The 22,158-nt window shown below is 37.1% G+C and overlaps 1 protein-coding gene and 1 non-coding gene across 3 annotated transcripts; one reads left to right on the top strand and one right to left on the bottom strand.

Moving 5' to 3' along the window:
- Window positions 1-91: 91 nt before the first annotated feature.
- Window positions 92-21,226, top strand: SENP8 (SUMO peptidase family member, NEDD8 specific). Of its 2 annotated transcripts, XM_090271812.1 has the most exons (3): window positions 92-241; window positions 6,188-6,240; window positions 20,003-21,226. In XM_090271812.1, exon 3 carries the CDS (start codon window positions 20,039-20,041, stop codon window positions 20,675-20,677), a length of 639 nt encoding a protein of 212 aa, XP_090127938.1. In that variant the 5' UTR covers window positions 92-241; window positions 6,188-6,240; window positions 20,003-20,038; the 3' UTR covers window positions 20,678-21,226. The 2 variants fall into 2 exon arrangements, with proteins under 2 accessions (XP_090127938.1, XP_090127937.1); XM_090271811.1 differs by lacking the exon at window positions 6,188-6,240.
- Window positions 3,912-4,019, bottom strand: LOC150015722 (U6 spliceosomal RNA). The gene has a single exon (XR_016510151.1). It is a non-coding gene; the product is annotated as a U6 spliceosomal RNA (small nuclear RNA).
- Window positions 21,227-22,158: the final 932 nt, after the last annotated feature.

Raw genomic sequence — 22,158 nt, 5'->3', positions numbered from 1 at the left:
TGCAAGAGAGCAGAGTGTGCGCTTGCGCGGCCACACCCCATTCCTCCCGCCCCATGCGGCCCCGCCCAAGCTTTTTTCCTCACCATACGGCAGAGCTGGGAACTCTGCCTTAGATTCTGTCTACGGGAGAGTAATGTCGTAAGGTTAGAGTAGAAAACTCTGGGTTTGCGACCGTAGACCTCGCTTTCCGGCCAACCCAGAGGTTCCTGAAGGCTGGTGGAGGTGGTGAGGCCCCAGGCAGGTAAGAAACCGCCTGCCCACTTCGGTTTGTAGGTCAGTGCATCCCGGCAGGAGACCGATTTGCTGCCAACGCAGATCTAGGGTATCCATACCCTCTTCCCAATTCTGGCGCGCGTTTCTCTGCACGGCCCTCCTTAGCCCCCGCCCCTTCTCACAACACGCCCCCTCTCCCCGCCTTTCCCCGCCCCCGATCTCCGGTTCTTAGTCTTCCTTTCCATTCATTCCTCCTACTTTTCACTGAAGTGGTTTCATGCCTTGGGTTACAGAAAGAAACGAATGAAATAGCCTCAGCTTTCTGAAGTGCTGTGTTATGTGGAAGACAATGAGAGAACTCGCAGTGGTAGTAAAGTAAAATTATAATAGGAAATAAAGCACAGGATACTCTCTAAGCATAGAAGGGAGGCCCTCAGTTGTGTAGAAGGATATGAGGAAACCCTTTCCAAGGCGACCTTTGGGTCACTCTTAACTTGTGTTAGAAGGATAGTGAGCAGTAGCTGGTCAAAGAAATATGAGAAAAAGTGACAGGCGCAAAAGCATATGATAGTATTGGTCCGGAACAGTAAAAAGATGAATAGCTGGTGGAAACTATGCTGGTGCAGCCTACACTTTAAGGAAGCATCGTTGTAAAAAGGGTGAAAAGGGTGAGGACCGAGAATATGGGCCGCAAGTATATTTTCTTTAAAGGTGGGAGACTCAGGGTACCATGGATCCAAGAAGTGGGGAATTCATGGGTTGAGGGTGTCTATAATCTATAGGATCAAGAGCACTAAGGGAACTCAACCTTGTAGCATATTAGAATCATCTGGGAAGCTTGAAAAAATAAAATAAAATGAGGCCTTGGCCAAGTAACTCAGTGGGTTTAGAGCATTGTCTCCATATGCCAAGTTTGTGAATTTGATCCCTGGTCAGAGCTCATACAGGAAGCAACCAATGAATGCATCAGTAAGTGGAACAACAAATCGATGTTTCTCTCTCTCAAATCAATTTTAAAAAATAAAATCAACGTTGCTCCACCCAAAACGAATTAAACAAACTCTGGGGTCCATACATCAGTGTTCTCTCCTGAGGTGACTTTAATGCTGAGGGTTGAGAACCGCTAAGCTAGAGAAAAAGGAAAGTACGGAAAGTAGGGAAGGACAGGAAAGTATGGAGTTGGCTATGTGACATTAGGATGGGAGTCATTTGATGAGAGAGAGTTGGGGATGCAGTGGGAGGCTTCAACAGTGTGGTGGAAGTTTAGAATAACTGCTCTGGGAAATGGAAGAAGCCATTACTGCCTTTCCCTTCAGCACAGTTCCATCCCTTAATTTTAATCAGGTCCCCCTCAGCTCTCTTTCCTCTCCCCTTTCCTTCCACTCAGGATGTATTAGCTGGGGATCCAGCCTTAGAGCTCAAGAACATCCTCATTTTTATCCCTAAAAAGGTCAGAGCTGAGCCATTTATGAAATTCAAAGACTAACTTCACTCCCCTAGAGGTTACTACACCTTGCCAATTATACGTTTCATCAATCATTTAAGTTAGGAATGAGATATAAAGATATTGAAGGCCCTGGCCAGTGTGGCTCTGTTAGTTGAAGTCACCTCCTATAAACCAAAGTAACAGGTTTGATCCCTGGTCAGGGCATATACCAAGGTTGTAAGTTCCATCCCCAGTCGGGACACGTATGGGAGACAGCAAATTGACGTTTCTCTCTCACATCAATGTTTTTCTCCCTCTCTCTTCCTTCCTCTAAAGTCAATAAACATATTTTTTAAAGATATTTAAGAAACAGCCCTACTAGGATTTCACAGTATTAGGAGAACAAACCTTTAAAAGAAGAATTCACTTGACTGGCAGAGAAGGGCTGTAAAGACAAAGCCCAGCCAGTGTAGGGCTGCTATCTACTAACTAGAGTTAATCCCAAAACCTGCCTCCAGATTAGAGAGTCACTGTTGTATGGAATGACTAGAGAATAGCATGGAGAATAGAAGTAGGGCAGAGATAAAAATGATAAAAGTATAGCCTTGAATCTCATGCTAAAACATTTAGTTTTTATACTACAAGTAATTAATAAGTATAAATAACAAAGGTAAAAAGAAAATAACTTGTTTTATGGCATGGACTTCTTTCACAGCCTGGCCTGTGGCCCCTATCACTGAATGTTTTTAAATATATAAAATAAAATACATGGAAATGAAACCAAAGTTTTAAAAATATTAAAACAAGCCCTGGCTGATGTGGCTTAGTGGATTGAGCACCAGCTTGTGAACTGAAAGGCTGCCAGTTTGGTTCCCAGTCAGGACATATTCTTGGGTTGCAGTCCAGGTCCTTGGCTGAGGGCGAGCAGGAGGCAACGAATTGATGTTTCTCTCACATGTGGATGTTTCTCTCCCTCTCTTTCTCCCTCCCTTCCCCTCTCTCTAAAAGTAAACAAAGAAAATCTTTTAATAATTTTAAAAATAAAAATATTAAAACAAGTGTGTGATGTAGTTATATATGTGCTTCTTTGCGCATTAAATATCTGGCAGCAGGTCTACTTGTGTAATTCCAAAATAATGATGAGTATAAATTATATTCTGAGATACCTGAAACAACTTTAATATGATGTGAAAATATCCTATTTTCTATTGGTGACAGAAGACAAAGGTACTATTCTGGATTATTGCATACATATATTGAAGAAAATGCCAAATTGCAGCTAGAGATTATTGAAAATAAAAATAAAATTTTATTGCCCAATCTAAGTCTGTGGAACCCTTAAATTCTAGCCACATCCTGGCCCATGGATCCTAGATTTATAAAAAGCTCACTAATGATTTTAAGAGCATAATAGATCAAATCTGTGTTTCAGAGAGGTACTAGAGCAGTGTTCACTTCCCAACCTCTCTGTTGGAGTGTGGGAAACTGGCTATTTTTTTCTCCTCCAATACTTTAGGGGTCACAGTAGCCTAATAATTTAGGCTTGCTAGAGGACCGAGCCTGTAGCTAGCTATGTATTGATAGGAGCACTACTAGGAAATAAATTGGGAAAAATAGGTTGGGGCTATTTTTGTTGAAATCATTGAATGCCAGGCTGTAATCGGTACTTGCTTTAGCAGATAATGGATAGATATGAAAATTTGGGGGTAGGATAATATAATTAGAGTTCTGTTTAAAAAGTAATCTAGCACTAATGTGTATACAGCTTAAATCATCAAAAGAGAAGATAGGAATGAAGAGACTGTACCGCTAAATAAATAAATGATTTTTTAAAACTAAATTTTATTATAAAGTGATCTCTAAAGAGTCTGCTAAATTACTTTATTTCCCCAATGTAACTGGCTAGTCTAAAGAAATATAGATTGAAATAAATAGCATACGATGCATACACCAGTGTGAAGGTCAGTTAGCATTTTACGTGATGAAGAATCTGTTCCATTCTTTTGTATTATAAAATGTTAGCACTTCTTTTTTTTTAAGTATATTTTATTGATTATGCTGTTAAAGTGGTCCCAATTTCTTTTCCCTTTGCTCCCCTCCACCCATCACCCCCTCTTCCTCCAGCAGTCCCATCACCCCTTAGTTCATGTCTTTGGGTCGTGCATATAAGCTCTTTGGCTTTGCCCTTTCCTGTACTATTCTTAACATCCCCCTGTCTATTCTGCAGCCCCCTAGTATGCTTCTTAATCCCTGCACCATTTCCCCCGTTCTCAAAAATATGGAACACTTCACGAATTTGCATGTCATCCTTGCACGGGGGCCATGTTAATCTTCTCTGCATCGTTCCAATTTTAGTGTATTGTGCTGTTGAAGCAAGCACTGATGTTAGCACTTCTGATAAGCAATGGCTTTACTACATATATCGGTTCCCAAATGTTGCTAAGGCTTCCTTGATTAAATTTAATCTACACCTACCTGTAGATCCTACATTTCTAATTTATTAAGGTAAAGATTCCTTTCCTTCCAATGTATTAGCAAAAAAAAGAAGGAAAAAGAAATTCCTCAAGGCCCAGATAACTCATCTCTTTGGAAACTGGTGAATATTTAGACTATATAAAACTTACTGCCCAAATCCCAGCTAGTCCCAAATTGTGTGCTTTTTAAAACATATTATTCAACATATTCAATCTGGGGTCCAAATACTACTAAACATGAGTAAAGTTGCTTAATTTTCTAAACCAGATTCTCTAAGAGACTACATTCTTCAGCATGACTGGCCTATATTAACTTTCCTGTCCGTCTAATTATTGGAGATCATGTGTGTCATGTTATGGTTCAATGTAGATGAAAAATCAGGTTTATGCAGAGGGTGAGGTTCATCTGTCTGTCCCATTTTGGAGGGGATGGGTCTTTCTTAAAACAGAATACTTAAAATTTATGAGGGTTATAAAAATTTTTATTACTAACAGAACATCTCTAAAAGTTTCTTTCTCTTGCTTCCAATTAAGTGGCTACCCCTTCGCACAGTCATCTGCTTTGAAAGCACTAAAACGCAGTGCTGATACTAAAAATTGTCCTGATTACAGTTATTATTTTTGAACATCTATAAGTTTAAAAATCTTAGGCCTGCCTGCCTTTCCTAAGAGCCAGCAAATAAATACTCTCTCAGAGTAGTGTGATAGGTTAAATTCCATCAAAACAATAGCTTGGAGATTTCTGACCATATTTGGCTCTAATTTTCTCACTACTGATTATTGCAGCAACTTGACACTTTAGCAGCTGAAATAAATAGTTGCTGGAAATGTTTAGGCCTAAACTTAGTAGTGTATAATTCAGACTTGGTCAGATGACTCACAAGTATTCGTGTTAATTAACATTTAAAGACAAATTGCAAGACAGAAAATTCTATATATCATAATTGGGTCCCACCAGACCCTGTTTTCCTATCAGCACACTACATTAAAACAAATTCATTGTTTCTTTACTTCATTCCTTAAATATTTATTGAGTACTCAGCCCACATAGAGGACACACTTGGAGTACCCAGATTGGGGGATAGGGGAGGTTGTGCCACTGTATCCTACAGGACACCTGTTTCATTAAACTACTCTGTCAAGCCTGGGAGACATAGTAGCTCTACCTAATACATAAAAACAAACAGGAAAAAAATATATATATTTATTGAGCCACCACTATGTTTCAAACCCTTTAATTAGGACTTTGTAATAATTGACCTCTTAACTATCTGTGAAAAAAATAATTTACCAGGCTTTGAAATCTACAGGACAGGAAAAGAATAAAAGATGATGGCTTTTTCATATGTTCAGTGTGTTTACATGTAACTAATATGTGCTGAATACAGTGATTATTTATGAAATCTGACAGATTATAACTAGCTCATCCACAACTTCTCAGCTTTTATCTGTTACTATATATACTAAAATACAATTGTCACTTCTTTATTAAATATTATCTTACTATTCAGACCTCTCGTCAAATCTAATGGCCTCCACATATACTGTCTTTACAACTCCAGTCATTTCAATTTTGCAGTTACATAATTTCTCAGAAAATTTTAAGTGAAACAAGCTCAGTTTAAGAAAAGGCTGGTGTTAACACCAAGTTTACAGTAAGAAAAAAAAAATTGTGACACAATTATAGATGGAACCCTTGAAATAGTAATGGTAGACTGAGAATAAAGTTGTTTTTATGGTCAGTGACACCTTAGCCATTGATACCTATGCCTGGTAACAGAACAATAAATAAAGAGTCTTGGTCTAGAAGAAATCCTAAACGTTCACCTAGTCTGTCTCCCGGGCCTAAGGCAGGACAAAATGGAATCTATGGCAGTAGAGTTACCAGGCATCATCATCATACCATGTGGTTCTTCTACTTTGAGAGCTGAATTCCTCTATTTATAAAAGATTGATGATAAAGGACTACTGTTCAAGTTTATAAATAATAACCAAATTGGGAAATCTATATACAACAATTTAATGTTTTTAGGAGTTTTTCAAAGTGTATTTCAATTCTGCATTTTTTTCCTAGAAAAAATTCATTGATTAAAACTTCTCCAGTTTGTCAAGCACTGAAGATAACAGGTATGAGTAAAATCTACTCTGCCTTCTCTTGAAGGGATGTATAAATCTTGGTAATTTTAACATGCCTCTTCATACAAAGCTAAGAATGATTTAGGCTACGTTAAAAGGAAACTTCCAATTGTGGGAAATTGGAACAAACAAAAAGGCTTGAACTACCTGAAAATTTTTCTACTTATGCTGCCATGAAAAGCACATTTGGTCTACATTGTAGGTGATTTTCCTATGAAATTGCAGATGAAATTGTACTTGAAAGTAGGACATAATCTGATTCTAGTAAACATCAGATTATTTTTAGATCTTTGTGTTTGAAGGTTTGTAGAAGAGACATTAGACTCACTGTGTTTTTTCTAGAGGACATAAGTGAGACCAATGAATTGAAGAAACTGACATATTTTAGGTCAGTGTAAGAGTGGAAGGTGGCTGTTTCTGTCCAATTTTCCCAACACCATTTGGAGAATTAAAGCAACTAAATGTCTGATGAGAGGTAAGAACCAGGTAATGGAGGGAGAGACTAACTTTATAGTATTCAAGATTAAGTCGGAGGACAGGCTTCCCTGGACAAAGGTGTGTCACACCTGTTTGAAGTCCTTTTGTTTACCGTACTTAATTCAAATTAGGCTAAGGAGAACATTCTAAAATAATCTTCTTTCTGAAGCTGCTCCTTTCTGCCTGAATCTGTGGGTAAGGAAAGAGGGTCAAAGGTTCCCTCTGAGTCCTTTGTTTCCTAACAAACCATTTAAAATCAATACCCCACAAAGCAGTTTCAAGGTAGCAGAATTTTGGTCGCTTCAGTCCTGCCTTTTAAATAATAATATTTTATGTTCTAGGAGCAAAGCCAATAGATCACTCCATGCTTTACCGACTTAACCGTGTAGTCCTGACAAGAAGTCGATTTAGCCAAACCACTGAGTCTCATTTCAGGAAACAGCAATGCAGATGGGCTTCCAAAGTGAGGCCTATATTGTGAAAACAAGCAATCAGGTATTTAAAAAGGGGTATGCCTTTGAAAACAGAGGAAACAGACACAAAGGTTAATGAACACAGCAATTCATAAACCAGTTTCTGAGTCTGTAAGACTGTCAGTCAAGGAGACTTCCATATGTAAGGCTTTTGTTGAGATGAGAGCAAGCAGTGACAGTCTGATCTTCCTTGTCTGCAGTTTGAACATCTCTGGTGATATCATCAGGTGCTCAAGTTAATTCTTATGATGTACACGTCTTATGGGGAAAAAATTTTTAGTTCTTAATGATTCCAAGTCAAAGACTAGGAGAAAATGAAATATTAGTTTGGAGGTTTGAAGAAAACTAGAAAATTCAGGATTCACTTCAGGAAAATCAAAACTTTGAAGGCAGTTGACTGGAGACTAATATCCACAACTGTGCATTACAGATTCTAGGGAAACACGATTTGTCTCCCTCGAATCATCCTCATTTTTATTAAAGAGCCAAATTAAGACCAATTTATTTACTGCATTAAGTCCAGTTTTAATTTGGCCTGATTATTTGCACAAACACAAGAATAACAATCATATAGGCTCTTTTAAATCTGCTTTTGCTGGAATCTCAAAAGAATCTTCAGATTGAGCTTTTATTAGCCCCTCAGGTCAAAGAATCCAAGCCGCACAGTTGCCATCAAGCTTTGCCTGCAAAGTCTACAGGTTTGGGTAAATTCCTTGAGGTTTCTTTCTTGTCTCAAGAAAGCAACTTTTGTTCCTACCTGGAAAAACTGCCATGAACTGCATGAATAAGCAAGGTACCAGGCTGTTTCTCCAATGTGCTTTTATTAGCTTTCAAAGCTTAATTCCTTAAAGCTTTATGGTGACATCCAGAACCCAGGCATGTATCTCTCAGACATGGCATTCCAGTCAAAGTCAAACCACAATTGGAAACTGGTTTTATGTGTCTTATTATAAAAAGAACAAATTCTTATTGAATTCATTCAAACAAAGGTATTACTATGACTGACTCATTAAGAATTGCCAAATTCTGGAGCGATAAGGTACGGAGAAAAAGAAAAAGAACCAAACCCCAACTCTGTATTAGTACAACCAAATTAGCATTCATTAGATTGGCAAACACAGTTTACAACTATTGTCAAGCATACTTACATTTTTAAGAGACATACTTCTAACAAGGTATAAGATTTATTAACAGCTTCAAATTTATTTTCTGTTGGGTTGACCAAAAAGTCTATTTAGTTTTTTTTTCATAAAATAAAAGACATATTTTTCATTTTCACCAATAGCTCCATATTTTTCTATTTTTAAAAAATTTTTATTGATTGATTTTTGGGGGGGAGAGAGAGAAAGGAGAAACATTAATTAGTTGTTCCACTTATTTATCCATTCATTGGCTACTTCTTACATGTGCCCTGACTGGAAATCAAAACCGCAACCTTGGCATATCAGGACAACACTTAACCAACTGAGCTACCCAGCCAGAGCCAAATTTTATTGATTTGGATATTTTGAGTATGTCCGCTATCTCCCATGTGGTATAACATTGATTGATCTCAGTTAATGTTTCAATTTGATCACTATCAACTTCAACTGGTCTACCCCTCTGTGGATCATCGTCTAGTAAGAAATCTCCAGCATGAAACTTCACAGATCACTTTTGACACATTCAGTCACAGCACCTTCTCCATACACTGCACAAATCTCTTTTTGAGATTCAGTTGCATTTTTATCTTTCTTGAAATACTAAAGCATAATATGCTGAAAATGTTGCATATTTTCTTACATCTTCAGTAGTAAAATGGCTACAGAAAAATTCATCAGTTTGGTAAGTTTTGTTTAAATGCATACTGATAAGACAGCTGTCACAGTACAATCTGACAAAATTATTTCAAATGAAGTTAAGAAAACTAAGTGCTACTAGAGCCAGCTTACAGAAAAAAACAAACAAACTTTTTGGCCAACCTAAATATTTTTTTATTAAAAGCTAAAAGCAGGTTAACTTAAGACTTGTCTAGCAATTAATGTTTAGCAGCTGAAGTAAGTTAAATTGATTTGCTCAGATGGCTAAAGTCTTTCTCTTGATAAGGTTTACCTCCCAGAAATTGACATTTTAAAAGATGACTCAGATAAGAATTCTTGAACTCCAGGTATTTGCATCTCAAAGTACAGGGGAAGAAATACTAGTTTCTCCTAGAAGGGCTTTGGTTTCATAAAGCCAATTATCTGTAAGTTTTTCTTGAAGGGTTAAATTTCTCCCAGTTGGCACATGTACATCCTTAAAGGGTTCCCTTCTAGCACTGTGGATGGAGGTTGGAGAGGTAGCTGAGGCCATGTGATCATGCAGGGTTTTGAAAGATGGGGCTGGGAATTTGCTTGTGTGTGTGTGTGTGTGTGATAGTGTGCTACTAGAAGGTATTAAACAGGGGACAGACATGACCTGTCTCAACTTCTAACAATTACTGTGACAGTTGTGTGGAGATTTACCAAAGAAGTTAATAGTGGAAGTAAAGAGACCTGTTAAGCTAGGTCAAGACAAGAAATAATGATGGATTTCAATAAAGTGATAGTAATGAAAATGGAAAGCATTGGACAGATTCAGAATACAGTCATACCTCAGTACTCATCAGCTTCAGAACTTGTGAAACCCTGTACTCGTCGAATTTTGATGAGAAAAAAGTGTTTTGTGCTTGGTTGGGACTCATCACACTTGGTAGAATTTGTATGAGTCACAACGCCTCCCCACAAGAGAAAGTGCTTCATCAGTACTTAATGGTTTCAGCACTTGTCACGACTTCTGGAAAGAATTAACAATGATACCAAGGTACCACTGTATTTTGGCTGTAGAATCAACAGGACTTATTATCGATTGGATGTGAGGTGTGAAGAAAATAGAAAACTCTCACATGCTGTCTGTATTTCATTATAAAGTGCTAGCTTCAATTTCTGGTCTAATTATTATAGGAAAAATTGGCAGACAAGAAAACACCAATATATTTTGACCAAATAAATAAATTTGCTTCTATTCACATTTAAGCTAGTAAAGCATAAGCTTATGCTCATGCCTTAATTAATTATTAGGGAGTCTGCCTGCAAGAATTAGAGGCTTATGTTACAGGTATGTCACCTATGGACAGTAATTAGACTATTCCACAGAAGTATCCAAGCCAGCAGAGTAGAGTGCATGAAGCAAAGAAAATTGCCACTGATGCAGAAGTTCTCTGGGAATCTCCCTATTTCATTCTAAAAAGTCCATGTTGATTTACATTTTAGGCTACAACATGTCCATGTTTATGTCAATAAAGATGTTACTAATTAAAATTTTAAAAATAAGATGTTCATAATAAAACGTTGATAGAAAAAAAAGGAAAAAAGTATGTTACCGATTAAAACAATCACTCAGTTCTTTTCCCCAAAAGCTAATGAAAGTGAAGCTTTGGGAAGGTGCACTGTGATTAGCCCATGTTTATTTTTTTGGTGTGTTTATTGATATCTGCTGACACATAGCCATATATATCCTGCTAGAGAAGCACAGTCCACATTAGTGAGCATTTGCAGTCTGATACAATTTGAAACAAAAGCCAAAGGAAGTGAGGAAGGGAACTGCATTCAGAAACTACTAACTTTTTTATAATCTTACAATGTGTAGAAGAGCTGCACTTTGCACTTTGTCATGTTTTTAAAAACATAGCCAAATGAGGCCATTATTTTTTGGTTTCATTTTGTTTTATTTTTTTATGCAACTTTTACTGAATAATTAGAGGGAAAATTAGTAAAAGTAACAATTCTAGGATAGTATATTTTCAATTGGGATCTAAGGTCAAACTTACTTGGATCACTACTTCATTTAAGAGCCACAGACCTATTTTCTCAGAAGGTATTAAAATTGCTACATACTTTCTGGGAGGAAAGGAGCTATATACTAAACACGATGAGCTCAGAGGAGGTCTGTGTGGTGGGCCTACAAACTCAGAGACCAAAAGTAACCACATAGGATGTGAAATTAAAACTAGGTATCTTCCCCGACAAAGGTCAGTCTTTACCTTAAGAGAGTCTGTTGTCTGTTTGTACCTACAACAATATACCTTTGGAATGTCAAGGTAATTTTCTTTTTCCAGACCCCTCAGGGCACAGTCACTGCACCAAAGCAGAGACCACAGAATTCCTCATTGTTATTGTTATTATGTTATTGCTAATCATTAACTATCCAATACAGTAGTCCCTCTCTATATCGCTGTTCACTTATGGCAGACTCACTGTATCATGGGATTTTTTAAAATGTTATATTTAATTATTTATCATAGATTTATCACTATATCGTGGGATTTTGCGGAACTGTATACGTATATTGTTAAAGTTATGTAGGTTTAAGAGTGTAGAATATGTTTAAGAATATAAGTAGTGTTTATAAAAGTGTGGAAAAGGTTAAGGGAGTGGGAAAGGTTAATAAGGACTGGAAACAGTTTATAAGTGTGTGGGGTTTATAAAGCCTTAAAATATATATAAATACTAAAATAAATGTAAGGTTCCTACTTTGCGGATTTTCACCAATCGCGAGGGGTCTGGAACGTAATGCCCGCAATAAGTAAGGGAATACTGTACCCAGCAATGTAAAAGAAATATGTGTCTATCCATTTTACTTTTTATCCAATCCCAGAGATTCCCCCCTTGGCTTTCTCCCGCCTCCCTAATCACCAATGGATTTCATGTAACCCCCTAATGTATAAAATAAGATGCAAAATTGCCATTCTCCAGAGCATTCCTGAATCCCTAGAGATTTTGCTTCCTGGCAATTGTTGTCAGTTTGGCTCAAATAAACTCATAAAAATTCTCTACAGGTTTGAACAGTTCTTATGTCGACACCTTATGAAATACTTGTTAATTAAGATCCTCAAAAAGAAAATAAAAAGAAAAGGAAAAATAATAAATTAAAAACAAGATCTTCATGTATACTTTTGATCTTATATTTAGCTTTGCATCTATAAATTAGACATTTATTATTTATATCCACTGTAATTAGTATTTTTAATAATGTTCTCATCAAAAATCCAGATTGAAACAGCCAACAGTAACACCTCTAGTTAAATGTTAGTTATTCTACTACCTGGAAAATGCCTTTAAGATACTTTAATAAATGGCCCTAATGCTTTATTAGACCATTAAAAGATCTTAAAATTAATTCAACCTAGAAGTTTACAGTAGATTACATAAGAGTGGTCTATAATAGGACACAGTGTTTCTTTAAGAGGCCAAACAGTAAATATTTTAGACTTGCAGATTAAACGGTTCTTTTTTTTTTTTTTTTTTTTACAATTTTATTTATAACATTTTTATAGAGAGTGGAAGGGAGGAAGAAAAAGGAGAGAAACATCCATGTGTGAGAGGTACATCGATCTGTTGCCTCTCACGCACCCCAACTGGGGACCTGGCCTGCAACCCAGGCATGTGCCTTGACAGGGAATCAAACCGGCAACCCTGCTCAATCCACTGAGCGACATCAGCCAAAGCAGATTAAACAGTTCTTGTAGCTCAAAAGCAGCCATAGCCAATATGTAAACAAATGAGCATGACTTTGTTCCAGTTAAGGCTTTATTTACAAAAATGGGCAGTGGGCCAAATTTAGTCTGTGGGCTATAGTTTATTGACCCTTGGACAAGAAAACTAGAAATTTTTTAGGATTTTTTTAAAGAGGATGGCAAATTTTGAAATTGGCAAATCACTTGGAAACATGTTAAAAATATAGGTACGCACATCCTACCCAAGAAATAGATCATATGTGCCCTCTAAAATTCCCATATATGATTCTGATATTTTCCCTAGCTAGAATCACTATTTATCTGCTCCAAACCCCAGTATACGGGTGATGAACCAGAGACCTAGAAGTTTGATGACTTCTCTGGAGTCAAACAACTGGTTAATTGAAGATCTGAGCCAAATTTCAAGTGTTCTGACTCCCAACCTAGTGGTTTTTTTCTACCGAACCTTACATCAGCAGGAAATCACAGTAACTCCTATTGAGTTATAAATTTTCCCTTTAAGTTTTTATTACTTTTTTTGAAGTATATTTTATTGATTATGTTGTTACAGTTGTCCCAATTTTTTTCCCTTGTCCCCCTCTGCCCAGTACTCCCCTTCCCTCTAGCAATCCCCCCACCCATTTAGTTCATGTCCATGGGTCCTGCATGTAAATTCTTTGGCTTCTCCATTTCCTTTACTATTCTTAATATCCCCCTGTCTATTTTGTACCAACCAATTATGCTTCTTAATCCCTGTACCTTTTCCCCCATTCTCCCCCTTTTCCATCCCCACTGATAACCCTCCATGTGATCTTCGTATCTGTGATTCTGTTCCTGTTCTAGTTATTTGCTTAGTTTTTGTTTTTGAGTTTAGATTCAGTTGTTAATAGTTGTGAGTTTGTTGTCATTTTACTGTACATCGTTTTGATCTTCCTTTTCTTAAATAAGTCCTTTTAATATTTCATATAATAAGGGCTTGGTGATGATTAACTCCTTTAGCTTTACCTTTATTGGGAAACACTTTATCTGCCCTTTCATTCTAAATAATAGCTTTGCTGGGCACAGTAATTTAGGTTGTAGATCCTTGCTTTCCATCACATTGAATATTTCTTGTCAGTCCCTTCTTTTCTGCAAAGTTTCTTTTGAGAAATCAGCTGATAGTCTTATAGGAACACCTTTGCAGATAACTCTCTTCTTTTCTTTTGCTGCTTTTAAGATTAAGATTCTCTCTTTATCTTTAGCATTTGGCATTTTAATTATGAGGTGTCTTTGTGTGGTCCTCTTTGGGTCCAACTTGTTTGGGACTCTCTGTGCCTCCTGAACTTATATATCTATTTCCTTTGCCAAATTAGGGAAGTCTTCCTTCATTATTTTTTCACTTAACTTTTCAATTTCTTGCTCTTCATCTTCTCCTTCAGGCATCCCTATGATTTGGATGTTGGCACTTTGGGAGATGTCCCAGAGTCCTCTTTTTCTCTCATCGTTTTCTTGTTTGTTTGTTTGAATTTTTGTTTCTTCATTCTGTACTGGTTGACTGTTAATTTCTTCCTCATGTTCCAATTTATTGATTTGAACCCCAGCTTCCTTCCTTTCACTATTGGTCCATGTGGACTTTTCTTTATTTCATTTAGTGTGGCCTTCATTTCTCCCCTTATGCATTTGCCATACTCATTCATTTCTCTGAGCATTCTTATCACCAGTGTTTTGAACTCTGCTCTAATGGGTTGTCTATCTCCTTTTTGCTTAGTTCTTTTTCTGGAGTTTTGATCTGTTCTTTCATTTGGGCCATATTTGGCCCCCTCAATTTGACAGCCTCCCTGTGTTTGCTTCTGTGTATTAGGTAGAGCTGCCGCACGTGTTATATTGTAAGGGGAAGAGCCTTCGTATTTAATTATCCTGTTTTTATAACAAATATTGAAATAGTATGCATTTTAAAGATTTTAAGATTAATATGAAAAAAAGTGTCTTGTTAAAATAAACTTTTGTTTGGGAAGTATTCTATGCTATGGATTTAATATTAGTTTTATTTCGCTACAGAAGTAGGAAGATATAAACTAAATGCAGTAGTCACAAGGTAGTGTATCCTGACAACACATTAACATCATTGCTTCAGTCTGAGGGGGAGAGAACCATTTTCTCTGGAATTTAGCATTCACTCTCTTTATGCCAAAGGTTAAGCACAAGAGCATGGAGTTATGCCCTGGCCAGATCTATCCTTGATATGACTTCATGGCTTCATGGAAACAGACAAACCAATGCTTTATTTTCAAGAAATTATTTTAAAGTCTATTATTACCACCCCAAATATAGGGAACAGGAAGGGAAACTAACCTTTTTCGAGAGCCTGCTGCATACTAGACATTGTGCAGACTGATTTCCTTCATTTTAAATTCACTTAACAACCCTGTGAGGCAGGTTTTATTACTACCTCATGTTACAGATAAGAAGAATGAGGCCCAGAAAGAGGACAAATAATTTTGCCAGGGTCATATAGATAGCAAGTGGCAAAGTTAGAACCTGAATACAAAGCCTTCCTGCCCAAAACATAGAACTATAATATATTTTATAGGATTTTACAAATAGAACTCTGAGGAGATCATTGTTTCCCCAGTTTGCTCTCCAATATTCCTTACCATCCACCAGAACCAAGACAGTAGTTCTTTTAATTCTGAAGGAGTTTACTATTAATCAACAGAGGGCAACAGACAAAAACTAAACAAAAATTGGGTATTACAATACAAAAATCTTAAATGGCCTTTTTTCTGTTTTTCCCCCTACTCTGTATTTTTTGACCCCCTTTTTGAAATGTTTCACTCCTCTAGCAAACATTTATTCTACAGATATTCCAGGCACAGTGCTCACTTTATAGAAAGGAAATATCCCTAGAATGTTCTAGTTCTAGATGGTTGGTTCTCAGTTCTTTTGCTAGGTCCCCTTCCATCTCCTTTTCCCTCCCCCATTAATAATGAGATCATCACCCTGGCTGAGTGGCTTAGCTGGTTGGAACATTATCCCATACACCAAAAGGTGGCAGGTTCCATCCCCAGTCAGGGAGCCTCTGCTGGCAACCAGTGGATGTTTCTCTCTCACATCAATGTTACTCCCTCTCCCTCTCTCTAAAAATCAATTAAAAAAAAAAGAAGAGTCCTGTGTTTGCCTTCCAGATCTGGGGGCAGAAAATGAGATCATTGTCCTCCCAGTCACCACAACAAAAACCCTTAGATTATTTCTTAACTTTTTCTTTCCTATCCAACCTTCCCTTCTCTGATTGCTTATTGATTCTCTGTCTAAAATATCTTTCCTTCCTTGCTTCTCCATTCCTACTATCCTTTCCCCTGGTTTAGGTCATGTCCTCCTATTTTTACTTCTAATAAAAACCTAATTGATCTCTACACCCAATTTCTCTCCCAAACAATTAATCCTATATGCCATGGCTGAATCGTTAATCTTCCTAAAGCACTGACCTAGTCTTTCATGGTTCACTTTTTCCTCGGGTATAAATTCCAAACTCACCTGGAATTCAGTCTCTCACCACTTAGCTTCTAGTGATCCTCCTTTAACCCTCACCGTTACTCGTACTCACACTTTATTCCAGCCAGACTGTACTACACAGTTAAAGGCACTTTCCTTGTTTCTCTGCCTTTATTCTGTTTGTTTATTTTTAGAGTGGTGGGAATGGAGGGAGAAAGAGAGGGAGAGAAACATCAATGTGTGGTTGCCTCTCTTGCACCCCCAACTGGGGACTTGGCCCACAACCCAGCCATGTGCCCTGACCGGGAATTGAACTGGCGACTCTTAGGTTCACAGGCTAACACTCAGTCCACTGAGCCACACCAGGCAGGGCCTTCTCTGCCTTCTTAATGCCGTTCTTCATGCATCTAACTCTACCTGCCTCTCAAGAGCCCACTTTCATGCCACTCTCTCCTTGAAGTCTTTCCTGGTCTGAGTTTTCCTTCCCTTTCACCCTCTTTGCCAGGAATGATTGTTCCCTATTCTGAAGTTCCATACATTTTATCTGTGCCTTATGGTTTTCTCCTCTCACTGTGTGGAAGCCACCTTATGCATCTTTGTATCTCCCACAATACCTAATATTAGGTATTCAGTAGGTGTTTATTGACTAAAAATGGTATATATATCCATTATGTGTTCATTATAACATAGTAGACTTAAGCTCATAAAGGTAGGAACTATGACTTTCATTCTCATTCTGATTTTCCAGCCCCTAGGCACACAGGAAACACTCGGTAAACATGTATTTAATTAAACAAATTACAGTTATCAGTGATTGGGATATAAATTTCCTGATACAATAGATATTTGGAATTAATGTTTCTTTTTTTATTTTAGTTACCTATTTTTCTTCATTTTACAATGATAATTAGCTTATGTGTTTGTGTTAATATTCTCATTTTTCAGAAGAAGAAACTGAGGTGTAAAGAAGTTAAGTACAGTATTCCCTCACTTATCACAGATATTACATTCCAGACCCCCTCCCCCATGAAGTAGGAACCTTGCATTTATTCTACACTCTTGAACCTACGTAACTTTAACAATATACGTATACAGTACCGCAAAATCCCACGAAATAGCAAAAAATCCACAATAAATAATTAAATATAATATTTTTTTAAATCCCACAATACAGTGAGGCCGCGATAAGTGAACCGCAATATAGCAAGGGACTACTGTAGTTTATGATCACACAGAACTATATGAATAACAGAACTGAGTCTAAAATTCAAGTCTTCACATGTGAAATTTAGAGTTCTTTTTCTTAGCCAAGGGTGGTTTTCCAAAGGCTAGTTTAGTTCTGTTTGCTTTAGAATTGTTGGGGTTAAATTATTGCAACCCTAGAGTATGGAATAGAATTAGGTCCTTGATTGACCCGGTGCCTGTGTGTTGGATGTTTTCAAAATCAAACAGACAAAAACTATTTTCTGAAGAAAATCTTGGTTCTGGCTCTGGATACTCCCTCCAAAATGAGATGCCTATCCATGCAGGCACTCTTCTCCTTGTAGCCTCCTATCCCTAGTTGGGTTGGCTATTAAGATGTGGATCTGATTTCAGCTGATAGCAGAGAGAGCAGGTCTAGGTATTTGCTAGGCCGTACAGTCTGGCACTCACCACTACGTAGTGTTCATTGACGGCATAGGGGAGTGATTGAGGGAGCCTTGCTTGGTGCACATGCAGTCGTTCCCTTTTCATATTCATATACTCTTAAGTCAGATCAACAGCAAGCTGAACACCTACTGTCCATATAGATTGATTTTTGCTCCTTTGCCATCATGCTGGATATTAAGGATCATTAGAAGAAACAATCCTCTGAGACAATTTTATCTATTATAAGAATATTGGAGGACATTATTCACTATGATACATCATGTCGTTTATGAAAATTTCTTAAAAACTGTCTGAACTAAAGCTTTTACCTCTCCTGAGCAATCTTTTTTTTTTTACCTTATGGACATTGTGAATATTTAACTTAATGCTCTCTGGTTAGCTGCCAAACAGCTTAGAACCAAATTTGTGGTCCACCCATAACAAATGGGCTCTGTGCCTCATTAAGTTTGTTCCTGGCTCCAGTTTATGTCTCTGCCGAAATTGTCCTTTCTTTTTGAGAAAATCTTAGTCCATGCCATCTCGGTATATTGATAGATACACACACATAAACAGCCTTGTATTGTTTTTGAAGCAGTTCATATTATGGCATACTGTATGCAAATAAAACCCTCTTTGGTCCTTCTTAGTTTATTTACTTTACTGTATTTTTTTATATAGATTTTTGCAGGGTTTTGATTACATGAAAATGGTTGTGTCACAGAGTTTCATTGTTTTAATAGTGTAAACAAGTGGTAAAATAACTGGCCTAATGGCCAGAATTTATTAAATTGATGTCATAATTTTATCCCAGTTTTTCACAGCAGTATTATTTTTTTATAATATGCATTGCTCTATAGTCTAAATCTGCATGTGACAGTTTATTGCTTTGTGATTTTTAGAAATATTGCCATGCTACCAAGTCAGTGCTCAGCAGTGAGCTCTGTTAGGCTCAAATATTGTTACCTTACCACACTTACCAGACTTACTGTCTTTGTTAGTACCTTAGCTCAGGCGATCATGAGCACGTGCGTTAATCTTATCGTACAACTTGTCTTGCGCTTACTCTAAGTTATGCCTTTTTTTAGGCAAAATAATACAGGGTCAGCAAAAGTAGGTTTACAATTGTTCATATGGAAATAATATAATACAATAATAAATAATCCTACTGTAAAAAAACTGTAAACCTACTTTTGCCCACCCCTGTATGAATGCATATTTGTTTCTAAACTTCATTTGCTTTCATTGGTTTGAAGCTCTATCCAAATTGTCTGGTCATCTTACTAATAAAATCCAATTAATGACAAATATTATTTGTACAGCATTTTGTGCTCTCTTAATACTGTCAAGCAAAATTATTTGGCCTTTTTCTACAAATTCTCTGAAACACACAAAGCAGATATATGCCATTTTTACAGATAACAAAAACAAGGACAAATCACTTAAATGACTTGCTTAAGATGATACCAGCAAATCAGTGGTAGTACCAGGGCTAGACCCAGGTCTCCTGATTCCTGTGCCATACTACCTATCAACAACAAAAGAAGTTGTAACTTACATTATAAGCATTACATAGTCATTATCTTACCCCTTGAGGTTAAAGAAGGGAAATGGGCAAAGATATCATTCATGCTCTTGGCTGGGCAGAATCAGGAATTAATTTCATTTCTATTACTCTCACGATTTTCTGTTCTTGAAATCACTGTCACTTTACACTATGGAATGAGAAAGCAATATTTTATGTTATCTCCTGAAAATTAATGTTGAAATGGAAACTATTTCCCTTGGTAATTATTAACATTTTTTTAGACTCTTTGAAAAGTCATCTTTAATATAAAAATAATTTGCCATCGTTATCATGCATATTCAGTAAAGGGCCAAATATATGGCTAATGCCATGGAGTTTGGTGAAACATTAGTTATAATTTAAACAATCTCTACACTTAAAAAGGAAATTAAAAATCCATGCTTACTGTTTCATCATGAAATATTTCCAGAGTTTTTATTCTACCTAATTGTTAACATAAAGCATGTATCCCTACAGTTTCCTGAATGTTTACTCTTAGGCAGGCACTGTTGTTAAACAGTTTACAATTGTATTTAATGTTTACCAAAACCCGGTGAGAGTAGGTAGTATTTATGACAGCCAGGTGTCATATTCAGTAGTAAATGTTGTCTTCTGCCTCTCTTTCAGCTTCTGGAATTTCTGAGCATCCCTGGTCAGTACAAGATGGACCCTGTAGTCTTGAGTTACATGGACAGTCTACTGCGGCAATCAGATGTCTCACTATTGGATCCTCCAAGCTGGCTCAATGACCATATTATTGGGTTTGCCTTTGAGTACTTTGCCAACAGTCAGTTTCACGACTGCTCTGACAAAGTCTGCTTCATCAGTCCTGAAGTCACCCAGTTCATCAAGTGCACTAGCAACCCAGCAGAGATCGCCATGTTCCTTGAGCCCCTGGACCTCCCCCACAAGAGAGTTGTATTTTTAGCCATCAATGATAATTCCAACCAGGCAGCTGGGGGAACCCACTGGAGTTTGCTGGTTTATCTCCAAGATGATAATAGCTTTTTTCATTATGATTCCCATAGCAGGAGCAACTCAGTCCATGCAAAGCAGGTAGCTGAGAAATTGGAGGCTTTCTTAGGCAGAAAAGGAGACAAACTGGCCTTTGTGGAAGAGAAAGCCCCTGCTCAACAAAACAGCTATGACTGTGGGATGTACGTGATATGTAACACTGAGGCCTTGTGTCAGAACTTTTTTAGACAACAGCCAGAATCACTATTGCAACTACTCACTCCTACATACATCACAAAGAAGAGGGGAGAATGGAAAGATCTCATTGCCAGACTTGCTAAAAATTAGCTATTGTATATTTATGACTTTTGAAGTTTGTTTCTGCCTGTCCCCATTTGTTGGATGGTTGCAATCTCAGTGCCTGGGGGAAGAGGCCTGGTAGAGGCAAGCTTAAGATTCTTACTTTTTCCTGAAAGAATGTCCTCCTCTGCATTATCCTAATGGGAAGTTTCATTTTAACCCTAACTTGAGAATACTATGTTCTATGAAAATGTCCTGAAGTTATACACCAAAACCTTAAAACCAAACTATTTTAACACTTATTAATTCCTTTTTGGTCTCCCTTTGCCACGTTGGCTAATTCCAAAGGAAAAGCAGTGATCTGTAAAGCAAATTAAGAATATGTGAAATCTAGAGGAATACAAGAAGAAAATTATAAAAGAACCAGAAACATTGCACTGTCCACTGGCTGAAAGCAGATCAAGACCTAACCTAATTCAAGATCTAAATATTATTAGAATCATTGTTCACTTCTGTGATATGTCTTCCATTCACCATGCAAAGCTTTTGTATCAGCATACCCTTTGCAAAAACTTGATAAAGATGATATTAACCCATCTTCCTCCATGTGATTCCTAGATACTTTTAAGAAAGGGGGTGTCTTGAGTAACTTCATTAAATTAAATGTCTGGATAGACCTCTTAGTTTGTGCTCAGTGAGCAGTTGATTTGCTACTCTGGATTGTAAATTCTTTCCTTAACCTTGTGTATTAGCTAGCCATGCACACGCTCCTTCCTTATATCCAAAGTTCTGTAGTGTTAAAACTCATGGATAAAACTTCCCAAGGTTATCTGTTATTTCAGATAAATGTTCCTGTTTTCTGATAGTCATAGTTTTTTTCTCTCTTCTCTACCCTTAATCTGGCAGAATTGTTTTTAGTTATATCATGGTGATTTCAGGACTATAATGTGAAATTTACAGACTAAAAAATTGATTTGTTTTTGAGATACAAAGGAGAAAAAGTGACCTTTCTCAACCTTTTCGCTTAGTTCAAAATGCAGACAATTCAGTTTTAAAATGTGGAACAGAGTAAAAAAGAAATGCTGTTCTTCCTAATTCACTGATTTTTTTTTTCAGAGTTATTTCAAATAATTTAACAACTAGGGGATATGTTGAATATACACATTAATTCCATTCCTAATGAGAATTAGATTGCAATGATTATGACATTTGAAAACCAAAGATTAGCTTCAGATATGAAACTAATTTCAGCTACCTCCCCAGCCTAACCCTTCCCCCAGCCGTCATGGCCCAAAATAACCTCACTACCCAGTGACCACAGTTCCTTTTAATCAGGGAGAGAAAACACAGTGTAAGTACTGGTTACATAGCAGGCCTGAGTGAACACAAGCTGAAACTAAAAGTCAAAGAGAAAGCTACAAAAGTTTCCATTTCAAGTCGGTATATTTTGGATAAAAGGACCTAACAGAAGACAGACCAAAAAAAGAAAATGATTAGGAACTGGCAGTCAGCCACAGAAGTGAAGTAGG

The sequence above is a fragment of the Furipterus horrens genome, unplaced genomic scaffold (assembly GCF_987537825.1).
Source record: "Furipterus horrens unplaced genomic scaffold, mFurHor1.1.pri manual_scaffold_3, whole genome shotgun sequence".
In the NCBI taxonomy this organism is placed as follows: domain Eukaryota; kingdom Metazoa; phylum Chordata; class Mammalia; order Chiroptera; family Furipteridae; genus Furipterus; species Furipterus horrens.
This window is presented reverse-complemented; position numbering and strand designations above follow the sequence as displayed.